General features: G+C 47.4%; 2 protein-coding genes across 5 annotated transcripts in view; both read left to right on the forward strand.

Moving 5' to 3' along the window:
• BEND5 (BEN domain containing 5) overlaps window positions 1-15058 on the forward strand; it is a 48099-nt gene extending 33041 nt beyond the window's left edge. Inside the window, exons 4-6 of the mRNA XM_046660690.1 lie at window positions 580-728; window positions 6494-6707; window positions 14521-15058. Coding sequence (XP_046516646.1) covers window positions 580-728; window positions 6494-6707; window positions 14521-14678 — 521 coding nt within the window. The 3' untranslated portion in view covers window positions 14679-15058. The remainder of the gene's footprint in view (window positions 1-579; window positions 729-6493; window positions 6708-14520) is intronic.
• AGBL4 (AGBL carboxypeptidase 4) overlaps window positions 1-17739 on the forward strand; it is a 1241053-nt gene that overhangs the window by 992002 nt on the left and 231312 nt on the right. The gene's annotated exons all lie outside the window — the stretch shown is intronic.

Consider the following 17739-nt stretch of genomic DNA (forward strand, 5'->3'; position numbering starts at 1 on the left):
TGCATTAAAATAAAAATCAGGGTAGCTGCTGGATCAGGCAATCAGGGTCCTAATCTGTTTTGTATTTTAATTTCTTGGTTGAAATGCTCCTGTCCAGATACTAGGGCTTGGGGAGGGGAGGCCTTCACGTTTCTCCCCGCTGCTTTCCTGACCTCTGATCTTCCGCTGTGGCCTGCTGCACTGGAGGCTGCAGAGCTGGGGTTTTTGGCAAATACATGATTTGCATATTGCGGAAATTGCTACCCCTTCTCTACCCAGTCTTGACAGGACCTCTTTCCTGTGCCAGAAGCTGAGTCCCCTGCATTTCCATGCAGACAGGGACACTGTAGAAGACTGCATCTCACTACGACTTAGATTCTCCTCCAGGCTTGTCCCCAGTTTTCCCGCTTCCCCTCATGGCGTTCGTACCTCGTGTTATTTTCAAGCCCGGGTTTGAGTATAGTCCAATCGACGAAAATAAGCCAGCTTTTTTTTTTTTTTTTTTTTGGTGCCACTGTGTGCTGATAGATGCGTAGTTAAAAATATTTGCCTTTTATTTTCCTTGGAGTTCTAGACAGATCTCTTTTCTTAACTGCCTAGGTCCCGCCATTGACTTGGAAAAAGTAAAGTCAGAGTGTCTCGAGCCCGAGCCGGAGTTGCGGAGCACTTTCAGTGAGGAAGCAAATACGTCGTCCTATTACCCTGCTCCTGCACCTGTCATGGACAAGTATATCCTAGACAATGGCAAGGTAGTGTTTCAAGCTCAATATCGCTTCCCTGCAAGTGTGTGTTAGTCAGTGTCAAGATGGCGAGTCTGGTGGGAGCTTTCCAAAGCACAGCCTGGCCGGGTGGCCTCCTGGCCCAGCCCTGAGTGACTGTTTCCAGAATTCACGTGCTGTAACTAGTGGAGCTTTACCGGGACTTTCTTTTTCTCTAACATTTTTGTTTTGTAAATATTGGGCCAAAGCAACCGTAAAACTAAACTGACATTTTAAAATAGATTATTAGTGAGAAAGATTTTTTTTAAGAAACCTGATAGTTTGATGAAACTTGTCTTACCCTCTTGTGAAACCAGTTGCATAAAATTTATCAGGGAAACTAGAAGTGAGATTTCTGATGTACAGAGAACAGCTCAGTGTGTACCCATTCACCATTCGAAGCGTGTCTGTGTTCTAAGCCCTGTGCTAGAATGCCAGGGACGCGCAAGTGGAGGAGACCTGCTCCTTGTCCCTACACTGCTTTCAAGCTGTATATTCAGTGGTGGTTAGCCCCCAGTCCTCGGACCACACAACTCCTCAGCTTTTCTTCTAAGACCCTAGAAAAAACACCTTGAAAGAAAACAAGTGCTATTAGTCATGATATTGGTACGGGGTGAAAAGTAATGGAGTCTTAAAGTCACGTGATAGAGCAGCAGGGCAGGGAGAAAACTGTGTAACGTCTTTCTAACATCCACATGAATCCGTCTCAGAAGTACATTGAGCCCTTTGTCTGGGTGTTGGTCAAATTCGGTTTCAGTGTTACATTTCTGCCCCCATGGCATCCATTACAGACATCACCTCTCCTTCTCCCCAAAGAATCATCTGTGTCAGTCTATTTTTCTTGCCTTGTGCTTCAAAAGGTCTCTGTTTATTCAGTATTGTTCCCCAGTGGGCTGTTGAAAAAGAAAAGGTTGTTTTATTTGGGTTTGTCCAGAGGGATGCCTGCAACTGGCCAGACTGAGCCAAAGCAAATATTGTCAAGCCGAGGAAATGAGACCTGTTAGTCTTTAGGGCTCTCTTGGATCTGCGGCCATTCCCTCATGTCCCACTGAGCACTCCCTCCCCTGCAGAGCAGAACTGCTAGGCCCGGCTGTAGGCCCATGCTGCCTTACCTTACTCCAGCCAACAGGCTTTAAAAGTCAGCTTTATAGGGGACAGGTGGCATGACAGAGTGGAGGTAGGCAGCCTGCAGCCCGAGTTGTAAGCACAGCTCTATCTCTGTCCTACCTGTGTGACCTTGGGCGAGTCCTTCCCTTCTCTGGGCCTCAGGTCCCTGTCTGCATGAGGTCGGATCAGATTGATGGTCCAAGGCCTTTAACGACTGAAACTGTGTATCTGAGTTTGGTGAACCTTCCGCAATTGGAGATAGAGAAAAGAAAAGACTATTCTGTGTTTGTTGATTTCTTTTTAATCCTGATCACATTGTGGAGTGACTAGAGACTTTTTCTTGAAGTAGCTTCCAAGAGAAGTCTATTTCTGTCTTGCTTTGAAGACTGATGGACAGCTTCTGAGCATTACGGGGGCCTCATTTAATTTTTTCACACATGAGTTGCACAACAAATCTTAAAAATACCGATTTTGTTTCTTCGTTGGTTGTTGCCACTATGTTGCTATAAAACTAACCTGGCTTTTGTTTGTAACTCATTTGTAGTCAGGCAGAGAAATTTATTAAGGGAGGGGAAAGGAAGTGGACATACTGGAGAAGGATGGCAGCTTCCCAGAGCGGCATTCCCCACATCCCGGAAGGAGCCCTCGTTGTTCTTGGCTCTGCTGTCGTTCCTGCCCCTTCCTCCTCTCTGCCTGTGTGAACAAGAACCGTAACCTCTGCAAAGCCTACAGCATTGGAATGGGATCCATTTCCTAGTAGGAAACTAGTTCTGTCCTACAAAACGTATCACAAAGACATCTTTTTGATCTCATCCTACCAGATGCCATATTTTTAATAACCTCCTTTGACACATAAGGCTGACATTTTGGTCAAATAGTAAACTGTGGTTTATGTGAATAGGGCTTGCCACAGAAGTCACTTTCTGATTTTGGTGAGGTGCATTGTTTTTCTTTGTCTAAGATGGTTTATTTCAAAAACTCATTAAATCATAAAGCTGCAAAGACCATTAAAGTTTAAATAGTCCAATTTATACATGGTATAGATGGGGAAACACATCCAGAGAAGGGACTCGTCTACAATTACGGAACAGGTTGGAGCAGGCAGGCAGGAACTGAAGCCAGATCTCCTGGTTCCCAGGCCAGTGCTTTTTCCAGTCTGTTCTGCTGCATCCCTGAAATCTGGGCATTGCTCCAGGTGACCTGGAGCTTTGCTGACCCTGGGAGCTGTTGTCCCAAATGCCCCAGCATATACCCATGATTGGTCTTACCCAGGGCCATTTCTTTCTGTGCCATAAAGTTGGGCTTGTACTCGAGTACGTGTCAGAAAATGTTTTCTTCTCTGAGAAACAGCAGCTCCTCAGAACTGAAAGCCATTGCCATTAAAACATATTAAATATGGCCATCAGTTTCTTACTGCTGTGTGTTCAGACTAGTCCTGATCACTTGGTAGGGGGCAGAAGAGGCAAAACCTCAATCCCTCCCACAGAGGTGTACCATGACGGGCTGAGTCAGGTGGTGAAGGCACTCACGAGGCTAGAAATTCAGAGGGTGTAAAACTCAGCCCTGGAGTAGGTAAAGAGTGTTTCTGGATTTTGAACTGGTGCTTGAAAGATTAGGAGACTTAAGAAAACATAATCAAGGCATTCATTCCTGAATCTGGACAGGGGAAGGTGTGAGCAGAGGCATGGGTGGGGAAGAAGGAAAGGAAGTACCAGTTACTGGATATGGGCTGTCCTCCTGACGTTTTACTCATGCTACCTCATTTAGTCCCCCAGACAGCTCTAGGAGTTAGCTGGTGCTCTGCCTATTGTAGAGCTGAGAAAAGCAAGGCTCAGGCAGGTAAAGTGACTAGCCTGAGATACCAAGCTAGTAGGCAGAAGGACAGGATGCACACCCAGGGCCAGAGGCTCCTGGGCCTGACCTCTTTCTGTTACTGCACGCTGGAAGAAGAAGGAAATGGAAGCGTTTGGGAGCCTCATAGTGATGGGTGTAGTAGGGAAATAATGGTTAGTAGGTTGAATGCAAACAGGATTCTAGAGGGCCTTTAAAGCTGACTGAGGAGGTTGGATTTGATGTGACAGGAAACAGGGAGTCATTCAAGATTCCAGAGAGTTGACATAAAAACACAGAGTTGAAAGACTGCAGAAGTTATCTAGTCAAAGAAGGAAAGCCGTGTTTTAGGGAAATTAATCTGGCAGTGTTGACAGGGTGGGGTGGAGGGGGCAGGGGCTGGAGGCTGGAAGGCCAGCCCCTGGCCTTTTTCTGTGTTTCCTGTCGGCAGTGTGAGCTGCAGCGGGTGTTGGCAGGGGAAGTGGCCAGGCAGGTACAGAGAAAAACGAACTGAATATTGATGTGTTAGATCCGCTTTGTTTCCATCACGTTAGCACCACAGTTGGCGGCAGCAGGAAGGCCCAGAGAGCATGGGCTTCAGGGCCACACAGATTTGAGTTTGAATCTTGATTCCAAAATTTACTGAAAAGTAATTTAGTCCTTCTGAATCCGTTCATGTCTGTAAAATGGGAATAATAATTTCTACCTATTTCTATCCTGAGTCATTAGGAGGAGTAAATAAATTGAGGGTACAATACCTGGTTCATTATAGGTACTCAAAAACCATTAGTTGTCCCCTTTCTCTTATAGAACATTGGCTAAAATGACTGTCATCTCTCTTTGAAGAATCATAAATTATAAAGGATTATAGGAAAGCAAGGCCCAGGGTAGAAAATAGCAGAGACCTTTGAAAAACTGAAGTTGACTTCCATCTCTAAGGTTCTCTGATTCTGAATTTAATCTGACTCAAATTCCTTGTTTTTCCCCTATCTCAAGAAGCTTGCATGGGTAGCTCCAGAGCATCGTCAGGGGAGGTGCCTGGGGTCCAGCAGGAGCAGCAGGGCACTTGTGCTCAGTGTGCCTGATTTGGTACAGACTGCCCACCTACAGTTCAGACTGCAGAGAAAAGGCCAGACTTGACCTTGGGTGGGTGTGGCCCCAGCCAGCCCTGGGCAGCACATCTCACTCCAGGGTGCCTTATCTTCCTGAGCGAGTGAACAGATGTGCGGGACGGAAGTTTGCAGCCTGGAAAGCCAGATGGATCTGGTTATCTGACAGCATGCCTGCACAGGTCACTGAATGATCTTTTGAGCAAAAGGAAGTGAAGTCAGCTGTAGCAGGTGGATTGTTTACTTACTGACATTTGTGGGTGGGCTGTGTTGCTATTTCTTTTCTCTTTTTTTGGTTGAAAAACCTCAGCAATTGGTGAAGCAGAAGGGTTGCTGGCTGACCCATCTGCCCATCTTTCTTTCCAAGCCATCTTCAGTAGAAGGGTCTTTAATCATCTTTGGTCAATGAGTCTTGCTGGTCTGCCATCAGTGTGGGTATGTGTGCAGTCTCTCAAACCAGGACCTCTCCGAGACCTCGCCCGACCATGCGATGTTGATGACCTGCAGGTCTTTCTGAAGACAAGGACTTTTGGCAGAGCCTTTTCATTCCCCTTAGAAAGTGTATCTCATTAGTAGCTGCCTCCCCTCCAGCCCACAGAGGCCATTTCCACCCTCCGTGGACTCAGCAGAAACAACATAAACAGCAAGGTCCAAGTCAAAACTCTGTTTTTTAATGATTAATGTTAGCAGATGGCTTTTGAGTTTTTAAAAGAGCCAGAAAAGAGGAAAACTTTAAAGGCTTGTAGTTCATTGCTAGATCATTCTGGGTCTTTTGCATTTATTGACGCTGCACTGAAACTTTCTGAGTGCTTCCTTTATAGGGAGCCTGAGGTTGTGTTCTGTTCTATGTGCTGTCAGAATCAGCCCAGGGACAGTGTGATTGTCTAATTTGTTAAAATCATAGGTGTTCTGAGCCAGAAGGAACTCAGAGATAAATCCAGCTCTCCCAGTTCACAGACAGGGAACCTAAAGCCAGAGATGGGAAAGGGCTTGCACAAACACCCTCAGATTAATGGCAGAGCCTGGACAGCTGCCCTCCCGCTCCAGTTACCAGTGGTTTTCAAACGTAACTGTATGTCGAAATTACCTGGGGAGCTTCACACCATCCTCGTGCCTCGGCCCCACCCAGACAAAGTAACTCAGAATCTCTGGGAGTGGGGCCCAGGCACCAGTGATTTTCATAGCTCCCCAGCTGACCCCATGTGCAGCCAAGGTTGAGGACCACTGTGCTAGGAGGATCTGAGGCCCAGAATGTTCGCATTAAAGGGAGAGAGGTCCTTCTAAAGTGTAACAGAGAAAGGAGTTAAACATGCGTGTTCCTGAGATCTGGCCAGGCTCTGAGCAGCCTTGTGATACCGCGAGTATGGTTTAGAATCCCAGCCCTGCAACTTAATAGTTGAGTGACTTTCGGCGAGTTGCTTCTCCTCTCTCAACCTGGCTTTTCCATCTGAAATGAAAATCGTGTCCTGACCCCTTCCTAACAGGCTTGCCGTGAAGAGTTGAGATGGGGGATGTAAAGCACTAGAACAAGGCCTGGAGCGTTTAGGTATTCAGTAAATGATGGTTATCATTTCCCTTAAAGAAGGTTGACTTAGGGTGTATGGGGTGAATCCCTTGGAGTGGTGCAGCGATGTCTTTTAAAGGACAAGAAAAGTTTCCAGCTGCCGTCCTTTCCCACTAAGCAGGTGCTCGTGTTCTTATCCCGTTCAGGTCCATCTGGGCAGCGGGATTTGGGTTGATGAGGAGAAATGGCACCAGCTACAAGTAACCCAAGGAGACTCCAAGTACACGAAGAACTTGGCAGTCATGATTTGGGGAACAGATGTTCTGAAGAACAGAAGCGTCACAGGAGTTGCCACAAAAAAAAAGAAAGATGCGATCCCTAAGCCCCCCCTCTCGCCTCACAAACTCAGCATCGTCAGAGGTAGGTCACTGCGGTAGAGACACAATGGCTGAGATACTGTCCTTCCCTCTGTCAAGAGTGTATGAGGCACAGTTCACTCAACAGTTGCTGAAGCCTCTCCATGCCAGGCCCCGGGCTGGCCACGGGGACATAGGAGCAGATACAGACCTTGTCCCGGGAGAGTTCACATTTAACAGGGCAAGTGAGCTGTGGACACAAGTCCAGTTCAAGAAACTAACATGAGACAGAGACAGGTGATGTGCTAAGGGAGTTCTCAGGAGGGGAGGAGACCCCTAGCTGGAAAATCAGGGAAAGATTCTTGGGGAAGGGGTCACTGGGTTGGGCCTTGAAGGACGTGTCAGACATGGAGACACAGATGTCGAAAGAGAGGTGCTTCAGGAGGCAGAAGCGTCTGGAACAAAGGCATGGAGGTGGGAAAGGAGTGCTGTTGTGTACAGAGAGCAGTAAAGGTGGAGGCTAGGGGATGCAAGTCTTGGGGTCCTAGCATCATGCCTGGAGCAGATAATGAGATGAAGACCAGCTGAGGGGCACGGGACTCAGCTTCTTGTGTTTGGGAAGAGACGGGGGTCATTTGTCCCCCTAAAGATGTGGCTTTGTCCTGGACTCTTTGATTTTCCTTCTTTCCCTTCCTTCCTTCCTTCCTTCCTCCCTCCCCCATCACCTCTCTCCCCTCTTCTTTCTTTCCTCTGTCTCACTCACTCTCTCTCCATTCATTCCCTAAGCCCTTATTCTTTGCCAGGCCCTCTGCTGGGTATTGAGGACACAAAGAGGGATAAGACGCAGTCTCCATCTGAAGGGAGCTCACAGTCTCGTGGGGAAGACGAACACAACAGCAGCTAGTTACTGTACAGATGAAACAAACCACAGAGACAGGCAGGAGGAGAGAGAGCGGAGAGAACACAGTCATCGCTAATTATTTGGAGCACTTCCTATGTTTTAGGTTCTGTTTTGGGGGGATTTATGTTTTTTTAAAATACCTTTACATATATTGACTCACTTAATCCTCATAACACTTCTACTGTTAGCTACTGTTATTATCCCTGTTTTACAGGTGAGGAAACAGACAGAGATGTTAAGTAACTTGCCCAGATCATACAGCTAGGAGGGGTAGAGCCAGGAGTCCAAGCAGGAGGGCTGGCTTCAGAAGCTGTGCTCCTGACCACTAGCCTGTAAGTGTCCAGCTGCCATGTTTTGATGAAGAAAGTAAGACTCAATCAGTCAACATGTACATTTTGAGCAGGCTTTGTGCCAGGTTCTGGGGCAGACAACAAATACGTCCACGAACAAGTCAGCCCTTTTCAGGTACCGATGAAGGTGTGAGGATGAAGAGGCCTGTGTTAGCTGGCTGGTTGGAGAAGGCCTGTTTGAGGAGGCGAATTCTAACCAAGAACTGAATGTGGAGGAGCAGCCCCGTGAAGGTCTGAGGGGTGTGAAACAGGCCAAATAAATAGCAGGTGCAAAGGCCAGCGTGCTCAGGGGTAAAGCAGCCCTGGACAGCTGAGAGTCATGAGTGAGGGGAGGGTGAGGTCGTGGAGGTGAGCGAGAGCCGCTGTTGTCGGAGTGTGAAGGCCGCCGTCAGCAGCTTGGATTTCCTCTTTCTTGCAGGAGAAAGGCAACAGAGGTCTTCAGTTGCGGAGTGACCAATGGGAGAGCAGTTAGGAGGCAGTGGTCTTGGGAGAGATGATGGAGCTGGGGACGAAGGCTAGAGCAGTGTTGGAGAAAAATGGCCAGATGTAGAGAATATTTTGGAGGTCAAGGTGGCAGGACAGACATTAAGTGACCAGCCTGAGGTCATAGCTACAACGTTTCACACCGGCACCCCTGACTCTGGTCTGGGCTGGTCCTGCTGTGGCGCAGCTGCCTCCCCCGCCTCACTGACCCGTGATTGATTGATTCAGGCAGCCACTTGTTTTTAGACAATCAGGGGTAGCCTTTAGTCTGCCCACTTTCTGAAATGGTGGAGCCTGATTTGGGAGGTTGCCCTGAGGAAGAGGCCTTCCTGAGGATGAGCCCTGCCACCCCGATAGGTGGCTGACCTCTCATTTTGTTACACTTGTTGGAATGTGACTCAGCAGCTCCCAGGTGCCCCCCCATAACTGGCTGCTCCATCATTATCATGGTGTGGTATGAAGCCATCTGCTGGGTGTCTGCCTCAGACACTCGCCTGACCACATCTGATTCAGCGTCACATCCTCGTTGTCTAGCAACAGGGCCTGGCACACAGTAGGAGCTCAGGAAGTGAGGGTTGGACAAATGAAACAAAGACCTGCAAGCCGATCCCCTGACAACCCCTGGTGTGCTTTCTTGTAAATCACCTTCCCTCCATGTCTCAGTTTCCTCAGCTGAAAACGTGCCTCCTAAGGTGATGAGGGTTGCGTAGGATTATAGCCGTGAAAGACTTGGAAATAGTCGAGTTTGAGGTGTGAAAATAAGTTACCATTCTTTGTGGACAAGCGAGCTGCCCCCGTGGAGCCCACATGACCTCATGATGGCCACGTCATTGGAGTTCACAATCCTTCAGTGCTTTCCAGCCCCCTGCCGTCCACTCACAGTGCCATGCAGTGGAAGTTAGAAATTGGAACCAGGTGTCAAAAGCCTGGGGTAGAGCCCCAGCTCTCTTTGGTTTAACTTTTAGCTTACCCTGGTGCATATTGTATTTGTTTTTGTTTCCCCAAGCTTAGTGCTGCCCCAGTACCGAGTAGATGCTTGGGAACTCCATCTGTAAAGCCAGGCTCACAGTCCTTGTCCTGGCTACTCAGTGGATCACATAGACATTTTGAATGTTCTTTCAACCCCATCAGACGATGTCTTATGAAGCTAATCTGGTTCCCAATGCTGTGGAACAACCTAGAAGAAAATACCTCAGCTGTGTGTCTTGGGGTCATTCAACTCCACCTGCCAAGTCCTCTGAGTTTCCCTCACTGTTCCACTCCCCTATTTTCTAAGCCCTTTTTAAACCTTCTCTGCTTTTCCCAAACATTAGTCTGTGCCTATCTCTTTCGCAAAAGATTGCCTTGTCTGTTCCTTCACAGAGAGAAAAAAAAAGGAACTCCCACAGCTTCGAACCACCACACCTGCAGACTTACCTGTGTCCGCCCCATTCCTCTGCCTCGTGTCCCAAGAGAAGTGTTTCCTTTTCTCATTTGGGGCTAACCGTTCTCTCCTTCGAGATCCCAGCCCACCTGCCTTTCTAAGCACCTTGTTCCTGTTAACGCGCAGGCTCTGCTGGTTCCTTCCCAGCATTGTTTAAAACAACTTGGACTGTTCATTTCTTACAGAAGCAAACGAAACCTCCCTAGAGGCCACTTCCATCCCGCGGCTGCTGCCCTGTCTCTCTTCCTTTTCACATTCAAGGTCCTGGAAAGAGCTGTCTACAGGCCCTGTCGGTGTTCACTTACAACGCCTCTGCCCTTCCATTGGCCTTCCGCTGCCAGCTGGATCTGTCCCACTAGGTGTCCCAATGACTTCCTCCTTCCTAAGTCCAGGGCGCCTTTCTCACCTCCTCCCCAATACTGTTCGACTCGCCCACTCCTCCTTTACCAAGAAGCCCGTCCTGTGTGCTCAGAACTTCTCCTGCCTCTCAGGCTTCTCATGCCCCTCTGGGCTCCTCTTCCGCTGCCCTCTTCTCTGTCTCCAATCGTCTTCTCTCTCACTTGACAGCTTTCCTCAGCTGATCTCACCTCCCATTGTTCCCATTGCCCTCGGTGTGCCCACGGCCCTGGGTTGAAGTCCATGCTCCTCATCCTGGCTGATGCCTGGGGACCTGGCCCCTAGGGCGCCTCTGACCTCATCTCGCACCACACTTCCCATTTCCCGCTGTGCCCTGATCACTGAGGCCTTCTTCCCGTTCCTTCCTGGTCCCACTGCCAGCTGCCCCTCCTCCGATCCACACGTCCCCCCTCCTCCTTGTCGTTCAGAGAGGCCTTCCCCAGCTGCCTTTCCCTCTCTCTCTATTACATCATCCTACCTAAAGTCTCTGCATAGCGTTTCTTATTTTTTTGTTTATTTGCTTGATAATTGTCTTTTTTCCCCCACCCCTATTAGAACATAAGCTTTAAGAGCATCTCGTTCAGGGCTAGCATGTAGTAAGTGCTCAATAAATATTTGTTGACTCAATGAATGGTGACTCCCAAATCTGTATTTGACCTCAGTTCACACTTCTGAGTTCCTGGTCTATACATCCAGTTACCCACTGTCATCTCCTCATGGCTGTCCCGTGCCAGCGGCAGAGTGCACCACTCACTGATCTCTCCTTTTCCTTCTTCCCAAAGCCTCTGCCCCTTCTGTGTTCCCTGTCTTGGTGGATGGTACCACCAGCCAGGGACCCACAGATCCCTCATCCTTGACTCCTGCACACACTTCACTCTCTATTTGCTCTGCCCCCAGATGCCTCTTAACCCGTCCGCTCCTCTCCATACTCTCTGCCCCCTCAGAGTCCAGGCAACATCATTTCTCCCCTGCTCTACTCCAGCAGCTTCCAGACTCCTCTCTCTGTTATGTAACTGGAGTGATCCTTCAGAAACCAAATGTGATCCTGTTAACCACCACCCCGTCACAGCCAGTCCTTGGGGCCCATTATTAAAGGGTAAGCTTCTTAACATGTCATAAAGCACCTTCATAATCCAGCCTCTGGCTCCAGCTCCAGCTTTAATTTTCAGCAATTTTCCCCCTGAACTCTAAGTTCTTGCCAAAATGAACTACTTTATTCCCTGAACAATGTTCCCTCTCACATTAGGGAATTTGCAAATGCTGTTCCTGGTGCCTGGAACGCAGGTCATACCCCCTCTGCACTGTGCTGCTTTGCCCGGCTAGCCGCTGCTCAACACCCGCATCCGCTTGCGAGAACCTACCTTCGGGAAGCCTTCCCTGACCTCCTAGGGTGGGTGGAAGCTTCTGTCATGTGCCCCAGAGACCTCGTGCCTACCTCTCTTCTCTTCTGTCTCTTTGCCTCTGAGGAGCCTGGTCTAGCCACCCCTTAGTGCCCATAAATGCTTGCCGTGCAAGCAAGCGAGAAGGAAACTGATTTGCCCAAGGCCACACAACTGGTTAGATCAGAACCAAGCAGAGCAGGGTTTGCAGGCTTCCTGTTGTCTCCAGAGGTTTCTTGTCTTACTGAAATACAGTGTTGATTTGTCTTGTCTGTACTACAACCAGGCAGGTTTGAAGTCTGTCTCCCAGCCCACCATGCACTCACCATTTTTAGCCTAATTATTTGAGCTTTTCCCATGCAAGCTGTCTGCTGGATTGAGATTGTTTGTATTTATTTTGTATGATTTTACCACATTTAGTTGCATCGCTGTGTAAAAATGACAAAAGCCTTGATGTTCACAGGGTTGGTGAGGATTTTCTCTTTGGTTTTAAAGTCATTGCTTACCAGACGGCAGAGGCATGTGGTGAACGCCAGCCCTGCCTTAGCAGGAGGAGGCAGGAGGGCTGGAGGAGAGTCTCGCTCTGACAACAAGCTCCAGAATGGCAGTGAAACCTTATTACGGTCCAATAACCTTTTGCAGAGGGTCTTGAGTTTTCTAAATGAGCCACGGCGTTGAGTTCTGGTTCATTTTTATAACTTTTTTAATAGGACTCATTAGCGCTGGTATAAACCTTGTTAATTAAGCAATAATCTCAAATGCTCCGTCGCAGAGGGAGACGTTCCCGGCAACTGCAGGTGATTAATATCTAGAGCCTAACGAAGCCTTTTAATCAACCAGAGGCTTGGTCCATGCTCCTACCCCAGGAAATGAGAGTGATTAGGATTCTGTGGAGGCCTCTGAAGACCTCCCTCCACATGCACCTCTCTCCCCTTGCCTCTTCTCCAACTCATGCTGGGGCTCTCAGCACCGGCACACCCACTCTCCTTTCCCCTCCTGTCCCCTTTGCCTCTTTACCCACGCTTGTTATCTCCCAGAGACTTAAGAGCTGGAAGAATCTCCCTGGATTATCTGATTTGACATCTGGTGAAACTGAGATCCAGAGAGGGTCCCACTGGAGGTTGCACAGCGACTAGAGTTAGAGCCGGATCTGAGTACCTGAACTTGGGAACAGTTCTCAGCACAGGTGTCTCCCTCATTTGGTTCAGGTTTCAGCAAAGTCACTGTGAGTGTCTGCTCTCTGCTGGCCCAGGGCTGGAGAGGGAATGCCCAAGAGTTCCAGGAGGCAGCTTGCCACGGGAAGGGAAGGGCTGAGAGTCGGGTGGGCAGCAGTGGACTCTGCCCATACTCACCTGCTTTCTCCAGGCCTCAGTCTTCTCCCACGTAGTTAGTCTCTGTGATCCCCTCCAGTGCCGACGGTCTGCATCTCTAAGAGGATTACCTGCTGTGGGCTGGCCTGGTAGATGAGATTTTGTTTGTCCTCTATAGCAGTTCCTTAAGATTGGGTTCTCATTCCTGTTTTATAGGTGAGGTAAAGCTCAGGTTCAAAAAAGTCAAAGTTCTCGCCCACGATGATGTACCCCTATGGCACATTACCCACCCACACCCCCGTCCCCTTATATCCAGAACTTTTATGTCCCCTCAGGTTTCCCTGGAAAAGTATTCATTCATTCATTCATTCATTTAACATATATTTACTTAATCTCACCCCTGTGCCAAGCACTGTGCTAGGCCCTGGCAATGAACATTTGTATAAACATAAAATAGTTATAATGACCCCATACAAGTGTTATGTTCCTCACAGTTTAAAGAAAGCTTGCAGAGTGTTTATCTCACATGCGCCATGACAGCCTTGAAAAAGGTGATCTGTGGTTTGTGATTCTTATTTATGAGGTGTTGAATCTAGGGCCATGATTTGCGTGAGGTCCCCAGGCTGGAAAGGGGCCTGCGGTCAGCCTCTGGCAGGCCTTATCTGGGGCTTGCTCTCTGCTTCATCGCAGCAAATGGCAGACACAGTAAAAGTGGCAGTCCTCGGCCTCATTAGTAATCACCACAGTGAGATACCACTTCACACTGACCAGGTTGTCAAAATCTTAATAATCTGACAACATCAAATGCTGTTGAAGGTGTGGGGCCACCAGTCCTTGCATACACCACGGGCAGGAGCGCCAGGCAGCACAGCTGCTTTGGAAGACGGTTTATTAGCATCGCCTAGTAAAGTTGACCTTGCACACGCCCGAACATCCAGCAGTTCCACGCCGAGGCCCACACTGGCGAGTTCCCTGCGTGTGCACCCCAGGAGACATGTGCCAGGCTGTTGGTAATTGCAAAACACTGGAAACAACTCAAGTATCCACTGACAAGAAAGTGGATCAGCAGAGTGTGGAATAGTCACACAGTAGAACACTACTCAACAGTGAAAATGAGTGACCTGCGAGTCTGCACCTCAAGTAAATCTCAAAACTGTAACGTTGAGTGAAAAAAAGCAAGTCAGGAGGATATAGAGAGTAAGGCCACACTCGTAAACAAGCTAAAAACAGGGAAAGGTAAACAATGTGTTATTTAAGGATGTATGCATATGCATTAACATTAGAGGAAAAGAAAAGCAAAAATTCAGGAGAGTGGTTCCCTCTGGTGAGGGCGAGGACAGGACGGGTTTGGGGCGGGGCGTCCAGGGGCTTCAGAGGGACCAGTAATGTGCTGTTCAGCTGGGTGCTGGGCACATAGGGCCTCTATCGTTATTTTTAAAGTACAGATTTACAGTGTATTTCTACTCTTTTCTAAGTACATTTTGTGATGAAAATTTGAAAATATAGCTATGCCAGATACGTGAATTGGTATTTGGGAAGTATGTCAGGAAGCACATTTTTCTTCCCCCCCCTTAAAAGATGTGTACTCAAATTCACCATTAATCCGTGGCCTTCTTGTTTTTTTTCTCTGTCTAGAGTGTTTGTATGACAGAATAGCACAAGAAACTGTGGACGAAACTGAAATTGCACAGAGACTCTCCAAAGTCAACAAGTACATCTGTGAAAAAATCATGGATATCAATAAATCCTGTAAAAATGAAGAACGAAGGGAAGCAAAATACAATTTGCAATAAACTTTGGATTTTTCATAAAGCCTTTGCGTTTTCCTTGCGTGGCTTGTGATTTGCGGGCGATGGTGCCGTCCAGATCAGACCCCACCGTGCCCAGTAGTGCGCAGGCAAGGAGCCAGCAGGGTTCTGGGGTCAGCGCTTCTTCTGAACTTGGACTTCCTGCTCCAAAGAAGGCAGATGGATTTGCTGAGACTCAGGCAGCAACCTGGCGCCCCTGTCATTCTAGGGATGGTAAAGCACTGTCTTTTCAGAGGGGGATAAAGTGTCTCTGAGTTGTCTATCACTTGACCCAGAATTTCAGCTGATATTTTTACCATTCGAGGACTTCTATCTCTGTTCCTCTATTTTGTTCTATAATAAAGCTTCATTAATTCTTTCATGGAGACAATCATTATCTTCATTTATTTAAGCATATTGGATGTACAGTGGAGGTATCCAGTGTCTTTGAGGAGTGGAGCATTCAGGCGGAAGGAGAGAAAATTCACAAGGGATGTGGCTGCTGTCTGCTGATTTGAAGGGCTGTCTCAAGAGCAGATTGCTTTCTCTTACTTCAAAGCACAGATCTAGGACCAGTCGCCTTTCTCACGATGATAGGAGTTTCAGCTTCCCTGGTCATTTGAATCAATGTCTGTAAAGGGGTGGAGGGGGGCAGTAATGCTAGAGGTGGTCCAGGGTTACCTTCAGGAAGTAGCAGGCAGTGTCACCTGGTGTCAGTTATTTTATCCAATCTTACATCTCAAATGATCTTTAAAGTTACATAATTTTTATCTCATTCAGTAACCGAGTCTCTAAGGTACCTGGTGCACAGTCTGGCAAACCACACTGTCTTCCTGTTGATTTGCACTTTCCCTTCTGTGATGCCTGTGAAGTCAGCATGGTATATTGGAAATGACAAGGGTTTGGGGCTACGCATCTGGGTTCCAAGCCTGGCTCCCCTGCTTGCTTTGAGTTTAACCTCACCTCCTGAGTTTCCATTTTCTGTTCCGCAAAAAGGAGATAACGTGCACCTTGCAGAGTTGCCATAAGGATTTTATATATATATATATATATATATATATATATATATATATATATGTATAAAGTGCTCAATAAATGTTGGCAACTGTTATTTTCTTCATTTCTGGTTATTGGCTTTTAGACATTGGTTGGAAAACTTGGGCCTCTGTTTTCTCTAATGGTTTATCCACTGGGCCGTTAGAGCATTGGTGGTCTGTAAGCAAAAGCTCAGGGTCAAGGGGGTATGTAAGGTAGGTGGCTAGCTCTTTGAGGAATTTTATTTTAGTAAATAATCCTTTGTAACATGAAATATTACATGCTCACTAACAGGATGTATAGATGTGAATTTCATTTTATGATATTTTCCCAGTGCTCTACAAACTAACGGTGTGATCTTGGTCCAATCACTTAGTGTCCTAGAGTCCTTATCAGTATAATGAGGAAGATAATGCCTAGCCCGCAGGCTTTGTGGATAATTAAATACTAATAATAACAACAACAACAGATACTTAGTATGTGCCAGGACATTCCTAAGTGTTTAACATAGGTTTAACTCATTTCATGAGGTAAGTAAAGTTTATGACACTTAGTAGTGTTCAACAAATTCATGTCACTAAGATGGGTTCATCCTAATGGCATGGGGCAGCTTGGGCATGAGTAGTGTGGAAGGCTTGAGAGACTGGAAAAAAGCATGTATCATGCTTGAGCTCATCCCCTCTCTGCCTGAGCATGGCGAAGCGCAAACGCCCAGAGGCCTGTGCATCTTCCTTCAAAGACTGACAGTCTGGTACCTGTGTTAGAGGTGCTTTTAGGTTCGGGGGAAATAGTCATGGAAATATATATTAAAAAAAAATGTTATGATGTATGTGACAATGCGTATATTAGGGACAGAACAGGGTTGTGAGAGATTGTGGGGTCTGAGTTCAAATCCTGGCTTTACCACTTCTGGGAAGGTCACCTGACCTCTCGGGGGTTCATTTCTTCTCACGTGGAGATAATGATCCCTGACTCAGGGTTGTTTGGAGAGTAATCCAGGTAACATCTGGAAAAAGGGTTCTGTAAATCACAAAGAGCCACACAGATTTTAATTGTCTTTAGCTTATGAGGCAGAATAAAATCAGAAGCAGATGTGACAAGAAAGGACCTAAGAACCGATTCTGACGGAGAATCCGGAGGTTTCACGTCCGAGCTAGACTGCGCGGTTTGGAGCTCCTGTTGTGTACCTGGTGCCCTGGACTTGTTATAAGAGGGCAAGGCCGTCATTCTTATACCCATACAAATGGGAAAATGGGCTCAGAAAAGGTTAAAAAATTTGTTGGCCAAGGTCCCAGAGTTGTCAGCAGTGGAGCTTGGTCAGAATCCAGGTCTGCAAAATCTGCCCTTTGACCTCTTCCCTGAAGGATGAGTGGGATACTGTGGTCTGGGCTGAGAGTCTAGCCATGTAATCTCAGGGTATCATTAGGAGAGATGCGACCTAAGTAATCAGTCAACGGAAATTGATCTCATTAATTCAAGCCCTTTGGAGGGACGACAGTACTGTTTATACAAGGATTCACATTGTATTAGGTTCAAATACACAAAACTCAAAATCATTTCGTGTAGTAGAGTTTCCCAAACTTGTCCAGTCTTAAGAACTTGCTGAGGTGCTTAAAATGCAGATTCCTGGGCTTTGGCTTGAAGAGCTTGATTCAGTAAAGCCGGGGACATGCTGGGACGTGTATTTGAACACAGGTGCCACTTCTGAGCAATTCCAGTCTAGAAGTCTGTAGAAGACCTGTTTTAATGAAGGAACAAGACTGTTTCCTTTGTAAAACGATCTGCTCCTCCTGAAGTGCCTGAGGATATTTGAAAGTGAGAATAAATTTCCTCTTAAATGGCTGAGGATGTGCCCTCACACCCTGTGTCGAGTCACTCCTTCATGCTCCCCAGCGCTGTTTCACGGCACCTGATGCAGAAGCTGGCTCTCAATCTGGGCACCAATGGTTTCCCCTCACTTTTGCACTTAGATTCTTTCTTTCGATTCTGGTGACAGCCAGTGAGTCGTGCGGGACAGGACGGTCAATGCTGG

The sequence above is a fragment of the Equus quagga genome, chromosome 5 (genome assembly GCF_021613505.1).
Source record: "Equus quagga isolate Etosha38 chromosome 5, UCLA_HA_Equagga_1.0, whole genome shotgun sequence".
NCBI lineage: Eukaryota > Metazoa > Chordata > Mammalia > Perissodactyla > Equidae > Equus > Equus quagga.